This window comes from Oncorhynchus gorbuscha, linkage group LG05 (genome assembly GCF_021184085.1).
Source record: "Oncorhynchus gorbuscha isolate QuinsamMale2020 ecotype Even-year linkage group LG05, OgorEven_v1.0, whole genome shotgun sequence".
NCBI lineage: Eukaryota > Metazoa > Chordata > Actinopteri > Salmoniformes > Salmonidae > Oncorhynchus > Oncorhynchus gorbuscha.
This window is the reverse complement of record NC_060177.1, coordinates 11,247,755-11,265,630: the sequence shown is the minus strand read 5'-3', so window position 1 is coordinate 11,265,630 and position 17,876 is coordinate 11,247,755. Positions and strand designations below refer to the sequence as shown.

Genomic DNA, 17,876 nt, shown 5'->3' with positions numbered 1-17,876 from the left:
CTGTGTAATAACAGCCACACAATAACAACTGTGTAATAACAGCCACACAATAACAACTGTGTAAAAACAGCCACACAATAGCAACTGTGTAAAAACAGCCACACAATAACAGCCACACAATAACAACTGTGTAAAAACAGCCACACAATAACAACTGTGTAATAACAGCCCACAATAACAATAACAGCCACACAATAACAACTGTGTAATAACAGCCACACAATAACAACTGTGTAAAAACAGCCACACAATAACAACTGTGTAATAACAGCCACACAATAACAGCCACACAATAACAACTGTGTAATAACAGACACACAATAACAACTGTGTAATAACAGCCACACAATAACAACTGTGTAATAACAGCCACACAATAACAACTGTGTAATAACAGCCACACAATAACAACTGTGTAATAACAGCCACACAATAACAACTGTGTAATAACAGCTGTGTAATAACAGCCACACAATAACAACTGTGTAATAACAGCCACACAATAACAACTGTGTAATAACAGCCACACAATAACAGCCACACAATAACAACTGTGTAATAACAGCCACACAATAACAACTGTGTAATAACAGCCACACAATAACAACTGTGTAATAACAGCCACACAATAACAACTGTGTAATAACAGCTGTGTAATAACAGCCACACAATAACAACTGTGTAATAACAGCCACACAATAACAACTGTGTAATAACAGCCACACAATAACAACTGTGTAATAACAGCTGTGTAATAACAGCCACACAATAACAACTGTGTAATAACAGCCACACAATAACAACTGTGTAATAACAGCCACACAATAACAACTGTGTAATAACAGCCACACAATAACAGCTGTGTAATAACAGCTGTGTAATAACAGCCACACAATAACAACTGTGTAGTAACAGCAACTGTGTAATAACAGCCACACAATAACAGCTGTGTAATAACAGCCACACAATAACAGCTGTGTAATAACAGCCACGTAATAACAACAAGCTGTGTAATAACAGCCGTGTAGTAACAGCCGTGCAGTAACAGCCGTGCAGTAACAGCTGTGTAATAACAGCCACACAATAACAACTGTGTAATAACAGCCACGTAATAACAACTGTGTAATAACAGCCGTGTAGTAACAGCCGTGCAGTAACAGCCGTGCAGTAACAGCTGTGTAATAACAGCCACGCAATAACAGCCGTGTAATAACAGCCGTGTAGTAACAGCCGTGTAGCAACAGCCGTGTAGCAACAGCCGTGTAGCAACAGCCGTGTAGTAACAGCCGTGCAGTAACAGCCGTGTAGTAACAGCCGTGTAGTAACAGCCGTGTAGTAACAGCCGTGCAGTAGCAGCCGTGTAGTAACAGCCGTGCAGTAGCAGCCGTGCAGTAACAGCCGTGTAGTAACAGCCGTGTAGTAACAGCCGTGCAGTAACAGCCGTAGTAACAGCCGTGTAGTAACAGCCGTGCAGTAACAGCCGTGTAGTAACAGCCGTGCAGTAACAGCCGTGCAGTAGCAACCGTTTAATAACATACGCAATAACAGCCATGTAATAACAGCTGTGTAACAACAGCCGTGCAGTAACAGCCATGCAGTAACAGCCGTGTAGTAACAGTCATTTAATAACAGCCGTTTAATAACAGTCATTTAATAACAGCTGTTTAATAACTGCCATTTATTACCAAAGGTATTTCCATAGAATATGCTGCAATCCAAGACCCCTAAGCGTTATGCACTTGTGGAGATCTGAGACGATTTGATTGGTAAAAGCAATGTATGGAAACTTCCCCCTCGCCTATCAGAGGGCACATTGGAGCTATTTCCAAATTGCTTACATCTGTCAAATCCTCTCTGATCTCCACAAGTGCATAGGGCATAGGGTCGATTTGGGTTTAGGCCCTAGTGATCTAGACAAACAGTTTGGGATTAAGCCCTAGTGATCTAGACAAGCAGTTTGGGTTTAGGCCCTAGTGATCTAGACAAGCAGTTTGGGATTAGGCCCTAGTGATCTAGACAAGCATCTAGGGATTAGGCCCTAGTGATCTAGACAAGCAGTTTGGGATTAGGCCCTATTGATCTAGATAAGCAGTTTGGGTTTAGGCCCTAGTGATCTAGACAAGCATTTTCGGATTAGGCCCTAGTGATGTAGACAAGCAGTGTTTGGGTTTAGGCCCTAGTGATCTAGACACGCAGTTTGGGATTAGGCCCTAGTGATCTAGACAAGCATCTTGGGATTAGACCCTAGTGATCTAGACAAGCAGTTTGGGATTAGGCCCTAGTGATCTAGACAAGCAGTTTGGGATTAGGCCCTAGTGATCTAGACAAGCAGTTTGGGATTAAGCCCTAGTGATCTAGACAAGCAGTTTGGAGTTAGGCCCTAGTGATCGAGACAAGCAGTTTGGGATTAGGCCCTAGTGATCTAGACAAGCAGTTTGGGATTAAGCCCTAGTGATCTAGACAAGCATTTTGGGATTAAGCCCTAGTGATCTAGACAAGCAGTTTGGGATTAAGCCCTAGTGATCTAGACAAGCAGTTTGGGATTAAGCCCTAGTGATTTAGACAAGCAGTTTGGAATTAGGCCCTAGTGATCTAGACAAGCAGTTTGGGATTAGGCCCTAGTGATCTAGACAAGCAGTTTGGGATTAAGCCCTTGTGATTTAGACAAGCAGTTTGGGATTAGGCCCTAGTGATCTAGACAAGCAGTTTTGAGATTAAGCCCTAGTGATCTAGACAAGCAGTTTGGGATTAAGCCCTAGTGATCTAGACAAGCAGTTTGGGATTAGGCCCTAGTGATCTAGACAAGCAGTTTGGGATTAGGCCTAGTGATCTAGACAAGCAGTTTGGGATTAGTCCCTAGTGATCTAGACAAGCAGTTTGGTATTAAGCCCTTGTGATTTAGAAAAGCAGTTTGATTCTCTTGTCATAACAACACGTGTTGGAATGACAAGCAGCACCTGTGTTTCTAAACCCTGTGTGGGTCTTGTGGTGTTTGGTCAAAAAGCAAAAGACACATTTCCAGGGACTGTAAGAAAAATCGGATTATTTTTCTTCAAACTCCCAAGTTCAGCCAAGGCTACCCCCCCCCCAATTCACTACAATAACACATAGTAGCACATTTTTTGTGTTATTGTGTGTGTGCTTATTTGTGTGTGTGTGTGCGTACATGCGTGAGTGCCATGCATGTGTAAGGTATACTCTAACCTCTTTCCCCTCTCTCTCTCAGGCGTCTCGTATGACTGGATCAGATGAGGACGGGGACAGTGGCTGGGATGCATGGGGCACCTGGAGTGACTGCTCACGCACCTGTGGAGGCGGGGCCTCTTACTCTCTACGCAGGTGTCTCAACGGAGGGTCAGTATCACACACACATTCCTGGGGAGGATGGGAGGTTCTTTCCTGGGGAGGATGGGAGGTTCTATCCTGGGGAGGATGGGAGGTTTTATACTGGGGAGGATGGGAGGTTAGATCCTGGGGAGGATGGGAGGTTAGATCCTGGGGAGTATGAGAGATTAGATCCTGGGGAGGATGGGAGATTAGATCCTGGGGAGGATGGGAGATTAGATCCTGGGGAGGATGGGAGATTAGATCCTGGGGAGGATGGGAGATTAGATCCTGGGAAGGATGGGAGATTAGATCCTGGGGAGGATGGGAGATTAGATCCTGGGGAGGATGGGAGATTAGATCCTGGGGAGGATGGGAGATTAGATCCTGGGGAGGATGGGAGATTAGATCCTGGGGAGGATGGGAGGTTAGATCCTGGGAGGATGGGAGATTAGATCCTGGGGAAGATGGGAGATTAGATCCTGGGGAAGATGGGAGATTAGATCCTGGGGAGGATGGGAGGTTAGATCCTGGGGAGGATGGGAGATTAGATCCTGGGGAGGATGGGAGGTTAGATCCTGGGGAGGATGGGAGGTTAGATCCTGGGGAGGATGGGGAGGTTAGATCCTGGGGAGGATGGGAGATTAGATCCTGGGGAGGATGGGAGATTAGATCCTGGGGAGGATGGGAGGTTCTATCCTGGGGAGGATGGGAGATTCTATCCTGGGGAGGATGGGAGATTAAATCCTTGGGAGGATGAGAGATTAGATCCTGGGGAGAATGGAACGTTAGATCCTGGGGAGGATGGGAGGTTAGATCCTGGGAGGATGAGAGATTAGATCCTGGGGAGGATGAGAGATTAGATCCTGGGGAGGATGAGAGATTAGATCCTGGGGAGGATGAGAGATTAGATCCTGGGGAGGATGGGAGGTTAGATCCTGGGGAGGATGGGAGATTAGATCCTGGGGAGGATGGGAGGTTAGATCCTGGGGAGGATGGGAGGTTAAATCCTGTAAATCATTAGATGTTACAGTTTACATTCTCTTTAGAGAGCAACAAGGGTCAACTTTATGGGAGAAGAGCTGCCAGTCATTCACATTATATCCAATCTACGACACATTAGATCCTAATGGTAGTGAGTTTACTCCTGGAACTATACGCAGACACATACAGACAAACAGAGGAACAGACAGACAGACACACGTAGACACACACATCCCTCCTAGCACAACATTGGTATTATTCTCCATTGTTCTGAACACTACTCAACCTGTGCATCACTTTAGTGTTGGGAAATTACTCTCTGCCAAAATCATACCCATGTGGCTCAGTTGGTAGAGCATGACAATGCCAGGGTTGTAGGTTCAATACCCACGGGTGATCAGTACGAAAAGGTATGGAAATGTATGCACTCACTACTGTAAGTTGTTCTGGACAAGATCGTCTGCTAAATGACTAACATGTGAAAAGTAAAATGGTTTACAACAGCACAAATATAAAAATACAAATCAAACGATAGAGCTACTAAACAGGTTTAATTGGCAACAGTGATTATGGAATGAATCCTGTATCCATTTATAATAGAAACAGGGAGAAGACAATTACACACACACACAGTATTGACCTTTGCACGGATTCAGGGGAGATTTTATTACCCTGCTCTGTCAAATTGGGATCATCGTTGCTCAATTGAATGTTTCCTGTGTGTTAAGAGTGGTGCTCAGAGAGGGGTGTCGGGTTACTGATGGGACACAGATGTATATCTTTCCTTTTTAATGTCCCTCTCTTTGGCCTTTCAAAGACATTGACAAGGGTGTCTTGTGTTAATGCAATAGGAAGTGGTGTTACTACAATACATATGACTGTTGTTTATCTTACTTTTTGACATAGTTCTGCTACGTCCCAAGTGACACCCGTTTCGCTACGCAGTGCATTCCTTTTTACCAGACCTTGGGCCCTGGTCAAAAGTAGTGCACTATAGATGGGTTAGCTGACAACATTACGGAAACGATACACACGCTTCAATGGGGCAGAAGTCAGTGTGTTGAGCTAAGAGGTCATGGGGCCATCTTAGCCCTCGTGGGCTAAGATGGAGCGATGCCTGACAGGCAGCTTGCCGCACCCCACAGCTAACTTGGCTAGTCTTGTGAGTGAGCTAGCTAGCTAGTTATCTATGCTGGTTGTTAGCTTGCATAACTTATATGTTTATAATTGTAAGGTACACTTCAGGTTTTACAGCCTGTCAGGAATGGAGCTCACCCACTGAAAAATGTACATTTTATCCACGAAACATGAAGTGTCCCTTATAATTATACACGTACAGTATAAGCTATGCAAGCTAACAACCAGCATAGATAACAAGCTAGCTAGATAGCTAACAAGAATACCTACCTAACTAGCTAGCTCATAATACTAACTAAGTTAGCTGCGTTGTTCCTTGCATGATATTGGCTGTGGTCTTGGGTGTGCCACGCAGCCTGGGAGACAGCGATGCCTATCAGGCATTGTTCATGGCTTAAATTCCGCACGAGCACATTGCAGTCAACACAGCAACAGAGCTTCTTGATGAGGTGCTTATTGTGTATGTAGACAAAAAAACATTTGTGGTGATAATGAGATACATATTTTATTTATTAATTTGTACTCTCTGGACTTCCTTACGTTTGTTCTTGATACCATGTCTTGTTTTGACTAATGTCATGTTTATGCTAATATGGAAAAACATTTACTAGCTAGCTGACCAATAACTGTAATGATGAATCTGAGAGACAAGTGATTATTGTGCAATTGTATTTATGTTTTCAATATATATTGGATGCCAAATATAGTTGACATGTTATCAACAATCTAACATGCTGACCACACTGCTTGCGTTGCGTGCGCTAGCATTGCAAAATAAATGTGCACATACATGTTATTCAGTCATTCATCCAAACTGTTTGCGCGCGTCAACAAGCGTCTGCGTAGCTAGGTGCTGAAATAGAACCTGATTCTATTTTATATGTGCTGCAAGTCCTGCCTCTCCCATCTCCTCATTGGTTTTTAGGAGCATATCCCTACATCGGTGATTGAAAAATGAATGAGGTCCACACTCCAGTGCAGTTGGTTACAGTAATGCACCTTAAAGTTGGTTGCCAACTGCCATAAAAAGAGATTACTAGAAACTAACACACCTTTTATCCATGAATTCATTGTTGGAGTAGAAAACACACAATTGTGTGACTCAAAATTCGTCCAAATTCTACAAAGATCCAGCAAAAAAAGGACATTGTACATTTCAGTTAAAATAACAACCCAATGTTTATCTCCCAGGACAAATGATCTAGCATCAGCAAACTAGCTAAATGGGAATTAATTTTTCATATGTGTTTTGACCTGTTCCCAAATTAATATAGTTGGTTCAGAGTGCATTTTGATATTTGAACCTGCGTGTCCTGATCGAGTCTGGTGGGGATCGACAAACTCAACATGCTCATGATGGCGCATGCAGACACATGTGGAGCCGGTTGTGTCATCATGTTTGTTTTGCCCCATAGTTACACATGGCTTTTGTTTCTAAACAACCAACCTGTCTATAGGGAGGAGTACATACAGTACCTTCAGAATGTATTCTTAGCATAACAATTATTAGCATAACACAAATTATGGGGGATAATAGAAAATTATGAGGCTATATACAAGGAATATCGGTACCGAGTCAGTGTACTGAGTATCAAGTAGTTGGGGTGATTGATTGAGATAATACGTACTTTAAGGATTGGTTAGGTAATTGATTGAAGTACTATGTACATATAGATAGGGTGTAAAAAGTCCAGGTAGCCGTTTAATGAACTATTCATCAGTCTGATGGCTGTTGGGCAGACTTGGTGCTCCGGTACCTCTTGCCGTGCAGTAACAGAGAGAACATACTGCAGACACTGAATAGCCCTGTGAGCATGGTGAAGTTATTAATTACACTTTGGATGGTATATCAATACACCCAATCACTACAAAGATACAGACATCCTTCCTAACTCAGTTGCCAGAGAGGAAGGAAACCGCTCAGGGATTTCACCATGAGGCCAATGGTGACTCTAAAACAGTTGCAGAGTTTAATGGCTATCATAGGAGAACACTGAAGATGGATCAACAACATTGGAGTTACTCTACGCTTGTACAGAATAAAAATATTACAAAATATGCATCCTGTATGCAAAAAGGGAAACACTAATTGAATACTGCAAAAAATGTGGCAAAGCAATTCACTTTCTGTCCTGAATACAAAGTGTTATATTTCGGGCAAATCCAATACAACACATTACTAAGTGACACTCTCCATATTGGCTGCATCATGTTATGGGTATGCTTGTAATTGTAACACTGTAATCTGCGAGTCGGGAAGCAAGTTCAGGGAGTGAAAACATTTAATTAATAAATGAAACAAACACGTAACACAAACTGACATGAAACAGGAACAGAAACAATGACGACTGGGGAAGGAACCAAAAGGAGTTACAAATATAGGGCAGTTAATCAAGTAGGTGATGGAGTCCAGGTGAGTGTTATAATGCGTAATTATACGTTACGATGGTGACCGGTGTGGGCCATGACGAGCAGGCTGGTGACCTAGAGGCCAGAGAGGAAGCACACGTGACAGTAATTATTCATGGTAAAGTTTTTCAGGATAAAAATACATGGAATGGAGCTGAGCACAGGCAAAATCCTAGAGGGGAAACCTAGTTCAATCTGCTTTCCACCAGACACTGGGAGATGAATTCACCTTTCAGCAGATCCAAAACTACACTGGAGTTTCTTGACAAGAAGACAGAGAATGTTCCAGAGTGACCTAGTTACAGTTTTGACTTAAATCTACTTGAAAATCTATGGCAAGACATGACAATGGTTGTTTAGCAGTGATCAGTGACCAATTCGACAAACCATTTTTAAAAGAATACCAGGTAAAGAAGTATTTTCTCAGGGGTGTGATTACATATGTAGTTTAGATATGTCTGTATTTCATTTTCAATACATTTGCAAACATTTCTAAAATCTTTTCACTTTGTCCCTAAGGGTTATTGTGTGTACATGGGTGAGAAAATACATCAATTTAATCAAAATAAGTCAAGTGGTATGAATACCTCCTGAAGGCACTGTATGCACTATAAACAGTAGGGAATAGGGTGCCATTTGGGACACAACTTAACTGAATGATAAGTGGCCATATCTGTAGGTCTTTAGGGGTTGTTGATGAGATAACAATTATTCCACTTCACCAATCAGATTATTTTCCCCAAATGTAGTGCACTTTATAGGTAATAGTGTACCATTTGAAACACAGCCTCAGCCCTCTGTCCTGACTTCCCTTCATTGATTAAATGAGTGTAGAAGTCTGGAAGTGATTGTGGGCTTGATTTGCCTGCTTCCCCCACAGGGAGATTTACACAGTTATTTGAGCAATATCTCCCATTCCCTGCATCAGCCAACACACCTGCTCGAGCGCACTGGGATTGTGTGTGTGTGTCAGGTGTTAGGGTTAAGCCAGCAGAAGAGCTGCCTGTGTAGATGAAGGGGAACATAGAAAGACTGCAGAGAACACCTTAAGTCTACTGTCATCTCTTTCTCCCTGCCCCACTCCAGCTTACTACAGACATAAAACACACACACAGAGAGATACACTCACGCACGCACGCACGCACGCACGCACGCACGCACGCACGCACGCACGCACGCACACACACACACACACACACACACACACACACACACACACACACACACACACACACACACACACACACAAAGAGAGAGAGATACACAGACAAACTGGGGTAGTGTCTGGCCCCATGTTGCTCTTGGACGTCAGACACTGTGTGCCCAGCGCCTTGTCTTCTCTAAGGCCCCTCCCCCCCGGACTCCTGCTAACTTCATCTGTCCTTATAGAAACATCCAGTGACTGGGAGGAAATATCTGTCTAGGAATATCTGTCTAGACTTGAATTAGAGCAGCACTATTCTTTTCAATCCCGGTCCTGGAGAGCTGCAGGGTATGCAGGCTTTTGTTCCTACCCAGCACTTACACACCTGATAATGCTAGATTTGGTTTACTCTGTTAGACACGCTCCGGGGTGAAGTTTGCCCCTAGGTACAGATCTAGGATCAGTTTCCCCTCCCCCTAACCTTAACTATTAGTGGAGAAAACGCAACACTGATCCAAGATCAGTGTCAAGGGGCAACTTCACCCTACACCATTAGACACAGTGCTGCCTATCCTTCCTCATGTCTGTGGACTTTTGCTCTCTGTTTGTCCGCTAGAAGACAAATAGCCACCTCATAGACATTCCTAGACCCTGAAAGCATGGTCTACACACAGCCGTGTGTGTGTGTGCTTGTGGCTCTGCGTGCATGTCCGTGTGTGTGTCCGTGTATGTCTGTATGCATGTGTATGTGCCTGTCTCCAGCCTATACGTATAACCCAGTGTGGATGAGTGATTCATCTCGATGAGGGAAAGCCATTAATTGGTTCGTTAAGACAGAGACATTCCTACTCTGCCTCGGTGCCTGCTTTTCCTTGGAGCAGGCTGAATGGCCATAGTGTGGTCTCCAACTCCCCGTTCACCCTAATGGACGATTAGACTGAAGCTTTTTAACATCCGCTTTGCAACCCAAATGGCATCCTATTCCCAATGTAGTGTACTACTTTTGACCAGCGCCCATAAGGCTCTGGTCAAAAGTAGTACACTGTGTAGGAATAGGGTGCCATTTGGGGCATTGCCCCAACAAATGAGCTGCTACCAGTTTAGACCAATGTTATTCTACCCCCGGGGTGAGAATGAGAAATGTGGCGAAGTGGAAGTTAACACACTGGGTGATGGGCTGCAGTTATCGTTTCTAACAAGGTGGAACAGATTTTGTAGCGTGTCCATACTGTGTAGGAAGGGGGAGGGAATGGAGTGTTACGCTGTGGTGGATTTCAGACGAGGCAGGAGTTGGTTTTGACAGAGTGAGGTGAACCGATTAGTGTGTGTGTGTGGGAGGGTGTCAGAGTGTGTGCGTGTGTGTGCGTGTGCGTGTTTGTTGTGTGAGAGAGGTTGATTTGCTTGTTTAAGCCCAGAGGGGGTCCCGAGACGGTCGTTGGCTCGATGAGATCTGATCGTTGGCAGATGAAGCGTGGTTTGGTCTGACAGGTGTGTGTGTGTGTGTGTGTGTGTGTGTGTGTGTGTGTGTGTGTGTGTGTGTGTGTGTGTGTGTGTGTGTGTGTGTGTGTGTGTGTGTGTGTGTGTGTGTGTGTGTGTGTGTGTGTGTGTGTGTGTGTGTGTGTGTGTGTGTGTGTCTGAGACAGGCAGCTATAATTCAGGATGAAATGTCTGTCAGTCCTGATTTGACTCCAGCCACGTTCCTCCAGACTCACAAAGGTGTAACTCCTGATCCTTCCCAAGAAACTAACAAAACACCACTGTTGTTGTAGACGTTTCTGTGTAATGGTGCTTTTCTTTGTTACAAAACAGATTCCCTGAGGGATATTAAGCTATTCTATTATACGTGTTTGATATGGTGTGTGTTATATATCTTTCCCGTCACAATAAACCTTTTTATTAACCATTACACTCGAGCCCAAACCATTTCCTTGTAAACCGTTGGTTTCAATTTGTACTAACAATGTTGGTTTGTTATTTTTCTTTGTAGGAACTGTGAAGGCAAGAATATCCGCTACAGAACGTGCAGTAACATGGTAAGTCTAGTCTACGCTATGAAGCCTCAACAGACTACAACAGAGTCATTTCAAAGCTTATGAATGCAACACATATAACTTGTTATTAGTCCTATTCCAGTTGATAACTTTTCTATTCCAGCGTATAACTTTGCTGCTAACAGTGAGAAGCACTGGCTCAGTATTGTCAGTCGCCACTGTATTTGACAGTCATGTTCAGCACTGTGGATGACCTCATGGAGAAATCACACGTTCCATCAATGAACAGAACAACCTCATATCAACATTCTATTCTCAGCAGCGGAACCACAGTCGTTCTCACAGCATTTCAATCAAAGATGGACTAGTCTGTACTGTTTCTATTACTCTATTGAGGTGGTTTGTGTCTGGAATGTATTGCAGACTAGCTATGATTTCAATCATGACCAGTGGGATGAGTTCCCAGCATAATATTTAGACCACCGCTCCCGGTGTGAAAGAGATGGATTTCAACAAAGCAAGAGAGAGAGAGAAACACTTGACTTTATGAAGTCCCATGCATGTAGTTAAATGAGAAAGAGAGGGAGGGTGTGCCTGTGTGTGTGTGTGTCTGCGTCTGTCTGTCTGTCTGTCTGTCTGTCTGTCTGTCTGTCTGTCTGTCTGTCTGTCTGTCTGTCTGTCTGTCTGTCTGTCTGTCTGTCTGTCTGTCTGTCTGTCTGTCTGTCTGTCTGTCTGTCTGCGTACGTCTGTGCGTGTGTGCGTCTGTCTGTCTGTCTGTCTGTCTGTCTGTCTGTCTGTCTGTCTGTCTGTCTGTCTGTCTGTCTGTCTGTCTGTCTGTCCGTCCGTCCGTCCGTCCGTCCGTCCGTCCGTCCGTCCGTCCGTCCGTCCGTCCGTCTGTCTGTCTGTCTGCCTGCGTGTGTCTGTGCGTGTGTGTGTTTGTTCGTGTGTGTGCGTGTCTGTGTGTGTGCGCGTAAAGCAAGGCCTAAGGATAGACTTAGTAAAGACTCGCTGTTGGCAAAGCGTTGGGTCTTCCACATGTACAGTGGGGCAAAAAAGTATTTAGTCAGCCACCAATTGTGCAAGTTCTCCCACTTAAAAAGAAGAGAGAGGCCTGTAATTTTCATCATCGGTACACTTCAACTATAAAAAATCCAGAAAATCACATTGTAGGATTTTTAATGAATTTATTTGCAAATTATGGTGGAAAAAAGTATGTGGTCAATAAAAAAAGTTTATCTCAATACTTTGTTATATACCCTTTGTTGGCAATGACAGAGGTCAAACGTTTTCTGTAAGTCTTCACAAGGTGTTCACACACTGTTGCTGGTATTTTGGCCCATTCCTCCATGCAGATCTCCTCTAGAGCAGTGATGTTTTGGGGCTGTTGCTGGGCAACACGGACTTTCAACTCCCTCCAAAGATTTTCTATGGGGTTGAGATCTGAAGACTGGCTAGGCCACTCCAGGACCTTGAAATGCTTCTTACGAAGCCACAACTTCGTTGCCCGGGCGGTGTGTTTGGGATCATTGTCATGCTGAAAGACCCAGCCATGTTTCATCTTCAATGCCCTTGCTGTTGGAAGGAGGTTTTCACTCAAAATCTCCGATGCATGGCCCCATCCATTCTGTCCTTTACACGGATCAGTCGTCCTGGTCCCTTTGCAGAAAAACAGCCCCAAAGCACGATGTTTCCACCCCCATGCTTCACAGTAGGTATGGTGTTCTTTGGATGCAACTCAGCATTCTTTGTCCTCCAAACACGACGAGTTGAGTTTTGACCAAAAAGTTATATTTTGGTTCATCTGACCATATGACATTCTCCCAATCTTCTTCTGGATCATCCAAATGCTCTCTAGCAAACTTCAGACGGGCCTGGACATGTACTGGCTTAAGCAGGGGGACACGTCTGGCACTGCAGGATTTGAGTCCCTGGCGGCGTAGTGTGTTACTGATGGTAGGCTTTGTTACTTTGGTCCCAGCTCTCTGCAGGTCATTCACTAGGTCCCCCCGTGTGGTTCTGGGATTTTGCTCACCGTTCTTGTGATCATTTTGATCCCACGGGGTGAGATCTTGAGTGGAGCCCCAGATCGAGGGAGATTATCAGTGGTCTTGTATGTCTTCCATTTCCTAATAATTGCTCCCACAAGTTGATTTCTTCAAACCAAGCTGCTTACCTATTGCAGATGCAGTCTTCTCAGCCTGGTGCAGGTCTACAATTTTGTTTCTGGTGTCCTTTGACAGCTCTTTGGTCTTGGCCATAGTGAAGTTTGGAGTATGACTGTTTGAGGTTGTGGACAGGTGTCTTTTATACTGATATTAAGTTCAAACAGGTGCCATTAATACAGGTAACGAGTGGAGGACAGAGGAGCCTCTTAAATAAGTTCCAGGTCTGTGAGGGCCAGAAATCTTGCTTGTTTGTAGGTGACCAAATACTTATTTTCCACCATAATTTGCAAATAAATAAATAAAAAATCCTACAATGTGATTTTCTGGATGTTTTTTCTCATTTTGTCTGTCATTGTTGAAGTGTACCTATGATGAAAATGACAGGCCTCTCTCATCTTTTAAGTGGGAGAACTTGCACAATTGGTGGCTGACTAAATAGTTTTTTGCCCCACTGTAAGCTGTTATCTCTTCTGTTTGTTCCCTCTGCCGAGCCATATTATCCTTCTCTAACTTCCTTTTCTTTCCTCTCCTCCCTTCTTCCCCAGGACTGTCCCGTCGAGTCGGGAGACTTCCGAGCCCAGCAGTGCTCCGCCCACAATGACATCAGGTACCAGGGAATGGTATACGAGTGGATTCCCGTGCCCTATGAACCCTCGGCTGCGTGCGCCCTGCGGTGCCAGGCGCGGGGGAGGAGCCTAACGGTGGAGCTGGCACCTAAGGTTCTAGACGGAACACGTTGCCGGGCCGACGCCCTGGATATGTGCATCAGTGGGGTCTGTCAGGTGAGATACTGACGGATTGCTTGGGTGGATATTATAAAGCACTTTTCCAGATGCTCAAAGTCAGGGCCGTCCACAGACCTTTCAGGGGGCATTTTTTTCTGCAACAAGACAAACTCCTCATCACAAATTGTAAGCAAGCTAGTTACAGTATCTCCTAAAGACATGATTGACATGGGGAAAATAGGATGGGCTATCAGCTGATCATTGATGTTGGTGATTGATGTAAATCTGCTAGTTCGCTCGCTCCATTTATTTTCCTGATTGTTTGATATCTTTCTGCCTCTCTCTCTGCTGCCTATCAGCCAACCAGATGCAATATTGATGATGATGTAAGCTAAATCAAATGTTATGCTGCTGTTGAAGTACTGTTGTATTTAAACTAGGTAGATAGACAGACACTCGACCGGTGACCGTATCTCTCAACCGGGCTTGTAATCTCAGTACAGGGCAGACTGGGAATAGGGGGGGAAATTATACCACCACCCAAAATGACACTTAGGAGACTGGAAGGGCAAAGGGCATGTTCTCTACACAGGTAAGGCCCTGTCTGTGCATGTGCCTGATCAAATTACGAGGGAAAGTCGTATATTATTACAATATGATGATATTATAGTAATATCTTGTATAATAAGGATTGGATTTATATAGCACTGTTCCATGTGCTAAAAGCACTTCAGTTTGCATGGGGAGGGAAAGTCACCTCATCCAGCACCAATGTGTCACCCACCTGGACTGTGTCAGGGCAGCCATTGTGGTTCCAGAAAGTTAATCAGCCATGTCAATGACAGATCAGAGGACACGATGTACAATATGACACGATACAATAAAATGGCTCAAGACTGGATCACTGCTTGAAGTATTTGTGTTTTCTTTGTGGGCCACAGTAAAGACTACATTAATATTTCCTAACTATTACAGTGAAAAACAGTCTGAGAACTTCTGATCTTCTGCAGTATTTCTCAATAATCGTTGTTCTTGAACAATCGTACTGTATTTCCTCTTTGTGAATCCACATGGCAGCTGCTGTAGCAAAGGCTGATCTAAAACCACATGTCAGAAATAGGAAGTTCCTAAAAAATGATCTTAAACATGGAAAATATTTCTCCTCTCCATGTTGCATGTCAGAAGCTCTGGGTTCTAGTTTTAGGCTAGAAGTGATTGTTTTAGGAACCACAGACTGATGATCAATGTTGCCATATCCTCTTCTCTGGATAGGTGCTTTATTAAAACCTCTGACTGAGGCTGTATGACTGGAGGAAGGGGAGAGGAAGAGAGAGAGAAGTAGAGAGACAGAGAACTGGAGGTGTGAGGAAGGAGGGAGAGAGAAAGGGAGAGGAGGTGTGACAGGAGGAAGGAGAGAGAGAATTGAGAGAGAAGTGGATGTACGATGGGAGGAAGGAGAGAGAGAATAGAAAGAGAAATGGAGGTACGATGGGAGGAAGGAGAGAGAGAATTGAGAGAGAAGTGGATGTACGATGGGAGGAAGGAGAGAGAGAATAGAAAGAGAAATGGAGGTACGATGGGAGGAAGGAGAGAGAGAATAGAAAGAGAAGTGGAGGTACGACAGGAACAAGGAGCAAGAGAGAGAATAGAAAGAGAAATGGAGGTATGACAGGAGGAAGGAGCAAGAGAGAGAATAGAAAGAGAAATGGAGGTATGACAGGAGGAAGGAGCAAGAGAGAGAATAGAGAGGGCGAAAGACAGAGAGAGATGCAGAAGGTACGACAGGAGGAAGGAGAGACAGAGAGACAGAAGGTACGACAGGAGGAAGGAGATAGAGACACAGGAGGTACGACAGGAGGAAGGAGAGAGAGACACAGGAGGAACGACAGGAGAAAGGTGAGAGAGACAAAAGGTATGACGGAGGAAGGAGAGAGTGACACAGGAGGTACGACAGGAGAAAGGAGAGAGAGACAGAAGGTGCGACAGGAGGAAGGAGAGAGAGACACAGGAGGTACGACAGGAGAAAGGAGAGAGAGACACAGGAGGTATGACAGGAGGAAGGAGAGAGAGACACAGGAGGTATGACAGGAGGAAGGAGAGAGAGACACAGGAGGTATGACAGGAGGAAGTAGAGAGAGACACACAGAAGATACGACAGGAGGAAGGAGAGAGAGACAGAAGATACGACAGGAGGAAGGAGAGAGAGACAGAAGATACGACAGGAGGAAGTAGAGAGAGACACACAGAAGGTACGACAGGAGGAAGGAGAGAGAGACACAGAAAGTACGACAGGAGGAAGGAGAGAGAGACACAGAAGGTACGACAGGAGGAAGGAGAGAGAGACACAGAAGGTACGACAGGAGGAAGGAGAGAGAGACACAGAAAGTACGACAGGAGGAAGGAGAGAGAGACACAGAAGGTACGACAGGAGGAAGGAGAGAGACAGAAGATACGACAGGAGGAAGGAGAGAGAGACACACAGAAGGTACGACAGGAGGAAGGAGAGAGAGACACAGAAAGTACGACAAGAGGAAGGAGATAGAGAGACACAGAAAGTACGACAGGAGGAAGTAGAGAGAGAGACACAGAAGGTACGACAGGAGGAAGTAGAGAGAGAGACACAGAAGGTACGACAGGAGGAAGGAGAGAGACACACAGAAGATACGACAGGAGGAAGGGGAGAGAGACACAGAAAGTACGACAAGAGGAAGGAGATAGAGAGACACAGAAGGTACGACAGGAGAGACAGAAGTAGACAGAGAGAGACACAGAAGGTACGACAGGAGGAAGGAGAGAGAGAGACACAGAAGGATGAAGGAGAGAGACACAGAAGGTACGACAGGAGGAAGGAGAGAGACAGAAGATACGACAGGAGGAAGTAGAGAGAGACACACAGAAGGTCTGACAGGAGGAAGGAGAGAGAGACACAGAAGGTACGACACTTGTTTCAGAAAGACAGATTCCCCACATCATATGCTGTAATGCACTAGAACACAGTGCTAGACTAGGTCTGCATCCCAAATGGTACCCTATTCCCTGTATAGTGCACTCCTTTTGACCAGAACCCTATGTGCTCTAGTCAAAAGCACTGCACTATATCATAGGGAATAGAGTGCTATTTGAGACTTGTAGCTGTTCTAGGCCAGAGAGGAATGCACACTGTTGTGTGTCTAGCCAAGCGGAAATTCACCTATCCACTTCATCCATTAAGGAAGTAGATCCTCTTTATGCAAATCCTTAAAAGTACACTTATACAGTGCCAGGCCATGATAACTTAACAGGGAACGAGGGACATCACTTAGTCCCACAAGGCATTAACTTGTTACTGATACTTCTCTAAGTATCCTGTATATCAGCAAGCTACAGTACGAAGCTGTCTTCATGGAACCATGACAAAGTGCTTATTCAACCCAAATAGAACCTCCATGTTATACTACCCATAGACATTCTCAAGTGAAGTGAAGTGAAGTGAAGTGAAGTAAAGTGTGTGTGTGTGTGTGTGTGTGTGTGTGTGTGTGTGTGTGTGTGTGTGTGTGTGTGTGTGTGTGTGTGTGTGTGTGTGTGTGTGTGTGTGTGTGTGTGTGTGTGTGTGTGTGTGTGTGTGTGTGTGTGTGTGTGTGAGAGAGAGAGAGAGAGACACAAGGAGCTGCGATGTCAAGATCCGTCTTTTTCTGACCATGTTCTGTGTTTGAAGTCAAATAGCTCTGCACGGTACTTCATGGATTCTGCCCTCTAAGTGGTGTGTATATAATGGGTATAAGGAGTGTTTGTGTTTACTGGGACTGCTGGCCAGGTAAGTCATATTGGGTTTGTTATGCTGGCTGCTATTCCCACAGAGTCTGGAGCACAAACTCTGTTCTTCACCATTTCAAGACAAATATGCTGTCTAAATACAACATTACATATACAGACATCAGTGTCAGATACCATGTAAAACATTAGAGTTTGGTTCCCCAAACCCCACGCCTCATCCTCTAAACCAGAGGGCGAGGAAACA

At 44.6% G+C, this 17,876-nt stretch overlaps 1 protein-coding gene across 1 annotated transcript in view; it reads left to right on the top strand.

The window, feature by feature from the left end:
- LOC124035523 (ADAMTS-like protein 3) overlaps positions 1–17,876 on the top strand; it is a 157,022-nt gene that overhangs the window by 83,505 nt on the left and 55,641 nt on the right. The window contains 3 exon segments of the mRNA XM_046348982.1: positions 3,227–3,354; positions 10,986–11,031; positions 13,700–13,936. Of these exon segments, the coding sequence (XP_046204938.1) occupies positions 3,236–3,354; positions 10,986–11,031; positions 13,700–13,936 (402 nt within the window). The 5' untranslated portion in view covers positions 3,227–3,235.